Below are 7,136 nucleotides of genomic sequence, written 5' to 3'. Positions count from 1 at the left end.
TAAAGCCCAGATGGTGGGTTGATTGGTGCAGCAAACCGCTATGGCACCTGTATTCCTCGGTAACAAACCTGCACGTTCTGCACAAGTATCCCATAGCTTAAGGGAAAAACAAAAACAAAAACAAAAACGAAAAAACAATGCGGAGGGACACCGAACCCGCTCAGCTAATCCAATTTTCCTCTCTGAGAAAACAACGCTGTGTTCCTGCTCCTGAGCTGACCTCTGAGACCTTGATGGGAACTTGTTTCTGTCTTCAGCAGTTCAGCCTAACTCAGACCCCTCTCAATGTATTGAGTTCTATGAGGGGCAAGAGAAATGTTCTAAGCTTGTGTGTGGAGCTGAGAGCAATCTAAAGACGGGGAGATAATGAGTCTCTTGGAGCTTCCTTCTTTTGGGAGCTCAAGCACTTTGATTCCTGAGGGAGCCCTCCCGTCTCCATCAGTTCTGCCGAGAACCTGTACCCTCCTTGTGTCTCTAAGACACACTGGTCTAACTTGTTGTACGCCTTTACAAGAAAGTTGGTAGAATAAAAGGAAAGCTAAAGAAGGCCGGAATATGGAGGTATGAAACGGAATTTCCCCATTCTTGGTAAAGTTTAGACATTTGTGTAACATCCAAGGGCAGATTCTATGTACAATAAGGCCCTGTTTTAAGAGCAAAAGCTGAGTGTATGAGGAAATACAACTATATTGTATAGGGTTATATTTTGCTTCAGGAAGAAAGAGTACATGTTATTCTCCATTCAATATTAGAGCAGAACAAGGGAGTCTCTTCGATTCTTTTGGCTCATACTCTGTGATTCAGGGGGCACATGGCACAGGTAAGCAGACTGAAATGGCACCACGGATATCTGTGAGCTGTGCTGGTAAGGTTCACAGTCATTCCGTAATAAATCTCAGGTCTTTATTCTATGATGAAAAAGTACTCCTTTGCATCCTAAAGGTACAGCAGAGTATGTACAAGTAGAGCATGGTATAACTTTGTCACTTGTGATGAACCTACTTGGTCCGATATTGTAATAACTTCTCCCATGTCTCAGTACTCAGGTGTGATTTTCGGAGTGGGTCATCGGTAGAATGAATAAAATCAGGAATACTGTAAAGCAACGTTTGGAACTAAATTTCAGTGTCTCTGGAAGCACTGGCGATATCGCCATGTGTAGCAAACCTGAAGTATCAATAGGCTGTCTCCATGCCTTTGAAATTACATATAGGTTCATTACAAATGGCGGCGTGAGGAAAGGTTGTTTCGGAATTGGCTGCTCTCTAGACTTATACGATGCATCTATACTACGTTACATTCTAAAACAGGAAAGGATCACTCGCTGACATAAAGCTCAGTAGGCAGGAATAAGAGAAGACTCAACTGAGAGGAAAAAAATGCTTTGTGATGTAACTTTTATTTCTTCAGTTGGGAAAAGCATTTAACTGCTTTGTGATGACTCACAAAAATACATATGAGCATGAGGAATACAAAGGAGAACAACTGGGAAACATTGCTGGAGGCTTCACCTACTGAAACCTAGACATAAGCATACAAGCTAAGTCACGGCAAGAGCAGGCTTCAGCATGAAACCGCAGAAATCTCCTGGAAAGGGCTTCCCTCTCTGAATGCAGCTTCCTGTCCACAGGATGCTCAAGGCCCAGGCACCTTTATTCTTCCAACTAGAAAGACATACAAAACCGCCTCAACATGACCTCGGAGGCCCAAACATTTAGCCAAGGCTACTGTGAAACAATCTGCTGTCTTCATCCAGCTAAGGGCAACTTGACATTTGAAGACGCAGAGATCGTGGGTAAATCCAGGGTAGACTGAGAGGAAGAAGCTCAGCTAACGCAGACCTGTCACTGGAAGACGAAGGCAGTACTCCTGCCTGCACAAACAGACCCCTCCCTCTGGCCTTGGGCCTAGAACGTGATTTTTCTGTAGTTGAAGTTGGGGAAGAGGCCCTTGGGCTTTAACCTGCGAACAGCCTCCCTTAAATGCTTGGGCTGCAGTGGGGGCGTTTCTCCCCACATCTCACACACCTCCAGGGCCTCTTCCAGCACTTCTCCGACGAAGACCTTGGCTATTCCAGCCATGGCAATGGCCACGTTCTCAGGCACCGATCTGCCAGTGATAGACTGCATCAGACCTGCAATGCGTGCTTTTGGGAAAGCTGACCGGCGAAACACTTCGTAGCGGGCCAGCTGCTCCTCAGACATGGCAGACAGCAGGGTTGCCATCCTCTGAGCCTCCTCCGCATCCACGGTGGGCTTCCTGTCCTTCTTTCCTTTGGTGTCTCTTTTCCGTCTTTTGGCTGCAGGAGGAGCTGAGGCTGAGGCTTCCTTGTCACCTTCTGTGAGGTCCATGACATCCTGACTGCTGAGTGCACGTTCCCGAGCCCTGGGTTCTTCCAAGTGCCCATCTGGGTCGTCAGGGATTCCATCCCTGTTGCTGCCCTTCAGACCTTGGGGCATGGCGAACATCTCAGCAGACACACCTGTTTGCCTGCCTGTCTCCACGGGTGAGATTCAGGTCGCCTCCGAGACAGCAGCTGTAGCAGCAGAAGTTCCAGCTGGAGTGGTTTGATTACGGATCCGAAATGAGATTTTGAGAACCTTTCAAAGATTTTGGCTGCTATGTTTCTGGCGACCCATAGTATAGCCACAACTGGACACAGCTCCCTGCATCCCCTTCCCACACACAAACACACACACTGGTTTTTCTCCCTTCCACAATGTGGAGAAACTTGTGGATGGAGAGTAGATTAGTTTTAGATCAAGGCAGAATAAATTCTCACGAATTTTGGATATAGAAAACCAACCCCATCTCGCAGGCCAGAAGTTGTACTAGGCCAAGTGACTGCCTCCTGCTCAGAGTCACACGAGGGACCTCCAGGATGGGTCTGTCTGTGTGGTCGTTGCCTTCACCTGAGAAGGGTCTGGCTTCGATCTGATTCGAGTTCGTGGCAGAATTCAAGGCCTCAGGGTTGTGAAACCCAGGCCCACATGTTGGTTCTGCCAGCTGCTGGGAGGATGCTCTGAGCTCCCACAGGTGTTGCCCAGGTCTGGGCTGTGCAGCTCCCTGGGTGGGTCTGCACAGCCAGTGCTGAGGAATCACTCACAGGGGAATGGGATCTCAGGGAGGTTCAGTCCCTTATAAACAACTCAGATGATGGCATTAGACCCAGCCCTTAACAGCCATTGTTTCTGGGTATTCCCAACCTAACCAGGGGTTTGGGCGGGCTCCTCAATTCAAGGTTCCGCCCACACCCAAGGGAGGGGCAGAGGCAGGGCTAAGGCTCTGGGAGGGGCGCGGGAAATGCAGGGGGCATTTCAGAATTCTGTCTTCCTCACAGAATCGCAAAGTTGACATTTCACAACAGTGAAGAATACATTGACAGTAAAAATGAGACATTTTATGAAGTTGCACATTAGAAAACTTAAATGTCAGAGAAAAAAATCTCTGACTCATAGGGAAACAAGTGGTTTATCAGATACTCAGAAAATAGACTGGGCTGGGTGACGGGAATATGAAAATATTATTTCAATTTTATTGTCTTTGGCTGTATTGTATTTTATTGCATTTTATTCATTTATTTATGAGACAGAGTCTCGCTCTGACCCCCAGGCTGGATTGCAGTGGCCTGATCTCAGCTGACTGCAGCCTCTGCCTCCTGGGCCCAAGCAACTCTCCTGACTCAGCCTCCAGAGTAGCCGGGACTAACTGTGCACGCCACCACGCCAGGATAAATTTGTATTTCTTAAAGCAGAGAGGAGGTTTCACCATTTTGGCCAGGGAAAGCCCCAGCCTGGCAGGCGCCACAAAGACCCCGGCCACTGCGGCCGCCGGCAAAAGGGCGCCGACTACAGGAGGGATCAAGAAGCCTCAGGGCTACAGGCCTGGCACTGCGCAAAATCAGAAAGTAGCAGAAGTCCACGCAGCTGCGCCTCCTCAGGCTGCCCTTCCAGCGCCTGATGCGCAACATCGCGCAGGATATCATCCTGGACGTGCGCTTCCAGAGCGCGGCCATTGGCGCCCTACAGGAGCCCAGTGAGGCTTCCCTGGTGCATCTCGTTGAAGACACCTAGCCGTGTGCCATCCACGAATGCCCTGCCCTCTTCTCCCCTATAGATGTGTACCAGCGCTCTGCTTTCTACCCTCTTCCAGAGGAAACACAAATCGATCGGTTGATCATTTAAGCCTTTCTGGCTTGGGTCCAACTATTCGTGCAGTCGTACTTGGAAGCTTTGTACTTTATGCTTCTAGAGACTAGACCCTATACAGCATCGGCTTGGAATAGTGGAGCTAGCTAGCTGAAACTTTATTTAGGCATATGCCAATTGCTTGTGAGGGCAAAGGCAGGCAGTGAGGATGCTAAGCTTGTCACAAAAGAGTAAATACTGGAAAAGAGTCAAGTACAGTCACTTTATTTGTTGGATAACTTGTCACCACTTTACCAGCACCAGTCAGAGACCACAATTCTCTGAGAAGTCTCCAGTTGTACATTGTGAGATAGACTTTAAGAATAGTAGGGAAGCTCCAGGAAAAACCTCTTTGTCGTGAACGTGTAATACAATCGGCCATGAAAGCTGTCAAAGCTTTCTCCTGGAGAGGTACCACTTTCTGCAGATTTCTTTCTTCAGAGCTGTGGCTATGTGTTATTATATATTGAGAAGATTTCCTATGCGATTTTTAAAAAGTCAGGAAACAAGAGATGCTGGCAAGGCTGCGAAGATATAGAAAGACTTTTACAATGTCTGTGAGAGTGTAAATCAGTTCCACCATTGTGGAAGACAGGGTGGCGATTCCTCAAGGATCTAGAACCAGAAATACCATTGGACCCAGCTATCTCATTACCGGGTATATACCCAAAGGATTGTCATTCATCCTACTATAAGGACACATGCACAGGTACGTTCACTGCGGCACAGTTTACAAGAGCAAGCACCTGGAACCAACCCAAATGCCCATCGGTGATAGACTGGATGAAGAATATGTGTGGTATTTACACCGGGGAATACTATGCAGCGGAAAAAAGAACGAGTTCGTGTTCTTTGCGGTGACATGGATGACACGGGGGACCATCATTCTCAGCAAACTAACACAGGAAAGGAAATCCAAACACCACATGTTCTCACTCGTAAGCGGGAGTCGATCAACGAGAACACATGCACAGAGAAGGTGGAACATCACACACCGTGGCCTGTCACGGGTTGGGAGTCAAGGGAAAGGAGAGCACTAGGACAAACAGCCATGGCATGTGGGGCTTAAAGCCCAGATGGTGGGTTGATTGGTGCAGCAAACCGCTATGGCACATGTATACCTCGGTAACAAACCTGTACGTTCTGCACAATTATCCCATAGCTTAAAGGAAAAAAAAAAAAAACAATGCGTAGGGACCCTGAACCCACTCAGCTAATCCAATTTTCCTCTGAGAAAACAACGCTGTGTTCCTGCTTCTGAGCTGACCTCTGAGACCTTGATGGGCTTTTGACTGAAATGTTTTAAAGTGAAATGACGATTCTCCCATTATCAGGAGCAGTAGATGGGGGTTGCTCACTTTCTGCTCTTTGAGTTGAAGCAAGGCAGATGTCTGGAGACTCAAACTGATAAATATATTCATTGCTTTCTTTTCATATATTGTATTAAGCTATTCTTGCATTGCTATTTAAAAAACCCTAGACTGGGTAACTTATAAGAAAAGAGTTTGATTGGCTCATGGTTCTGCAGGCTGTACAGGAAGCATAGCGCCAGTGTCTGCTTCTGAGAAAGCCTGGGGAAGCTTACAATCATGGTGTTAGACGAGCAGGCATCTCACATGGTAGAAGCTGGGGCAAGAAAGATGGGGGAGGGATGGAGCATACTTCTAAACAACCAGATCTCATGGGTACTCATTATCACAAGAATGGCACAGAGCCAGGAGGGACTCACCCCATGATTCAACCACCACCTCCCCAGGCCCCACCTGCCACATTGGGGATTAAAATTCAATATGAGATTTAGAGGGGACATCTAAACTACATCACATGGCCATCAGAAAAACAGATGAAGAATTCATGGTTTCTACTGTCCAGAAACTTTCCATCTAGAGCAAATGAATTAATGGCTGAATTCAGTATCCTGTGGTGAGAAGGGAGAAGTGAGGTGCACAGGGGACTTTGGTTGCATTTGCTCCACTTCCCTTATGCTGTTCCTCTGAGTTCTGATGTCACTACCTGAAGGGCTATTCACGGACAAAAGAATTATTGTTATTGTGGTTATTTCCGTTTCTTTCATCTTGGTAAAAATAAGTTTTTTTTTTTGAGACAGAGTCTCACTCTGTCGCCCATGCTCGAGTGCAGTGGAGGGATCTCAGCTCACTGCAAGCTCTGCCTCCCAGGTTCATGCCCTTCTCCTGTCTCAGCCTCTCAAGTAGCTGGGACTACAGGTGCCTGTCACCACACCCGGCTAGTTTTTTTTGTATTTTTAGTAGAGACATGGTTTCACCATGTTAGCCAGGATGGCCACGATTTCCTGAACTCGTGATCTGCCTGCCTGGGCCTCCCAAAGTACTGGGATTACAGGCGTGAGCAACCACTCCCGGCATAAATTTTTATCTTCTCATATGATTGTCCTAAAGAAAACCCTAAGAATTTTGCTTAAGTTTCTTTTTATCATGTGTTATAAAAATTTCAGGGAAGTGGCTGAAACAGATTAAAATTACACAAGCTCTAAGAGTCAAGTCTCTGTTAGGCAGGCTTAGGAAAGACAGAACTGGAAATACTCCGTCAGCATGGACATCAGAAACATGGGGTCCACTTTCTGTTCCAGCCCTGCCCAGATCCACACTCTTCTAAGTCCTCATCCAGGTCTGGCCTCACCCTAGAATCTTCTCTCACAGAACTGATTCAAGAAGGTCAGAGATTCAGACGGGGGCTCCTGCTGCTTCCTGAGCTGGTGCCCACAATTTCCTAAAGGGAAAGGCAGATAAATGGAAGCAAATCATTGCATATTTTGGGGCCATAATTTCTTTTTCATTGAAGCCAGTGCTTCTAGAGACACTCCACCTAGCAACTACTTTTCCATTCCTGCAAATCCAGTGGCTGCTCCTCAAGGTACAAGAAGGTAAATATAAATATAAAACATCTCTCTGAACAGTTCACCCTTTTTTC

At 47.0% G+C, this 7,136-nt stretch overlaps 1 protein-coding gene across 1 annotated transcript; it reads right to left on the bottom strand.

The window, feature by feature from the left end:
* Positions 1–1,907: 1,907 nt before the first annotated feature.
* On the bottom strand, positions 1,908–4,015 carry LOC131382745 (TATA-box binding protein associated factor 11 like protein 2-like). Its single transcript, XM_058435239.1, has 2 exons — positions 3,881–4,015; positions 1,908–2,498 (listed from the first exon to the last, which is right to left on the bottom strand). Exons 1-2 carry the CDS (start codon positions 4,013–4,015, stop codon positions 1,908–1,910), a joined length of 726 nt encoding a protein of 241 aa, XP_058291222.1.
* Between the last annotated feature and the right edge of the window lie 3,121 nt (positions 4,016–7,136).

This window comes from Hylobates moloch, unplaced genomic scaffold (assembly GCF_009828535.3).
Source record: "Hylobates moloch isolate HMO894 unplaced genomic scaffold, HMol_V3 SCAFFOLD_3101, whole genome shotgun sequence".
Taxonomy (NCBI): domain Eukaryota; kingdom Metazoa; phylum Chordata; class Mammalia; order Primates; family Hylobatidae; genus Hylobates; species Hylobates moloch.
The sequence above is the reverse complement of the archived record's forward strand: the minus strand, read 5'-3'. Positions and strand labels throughout refer to the sequence as shown.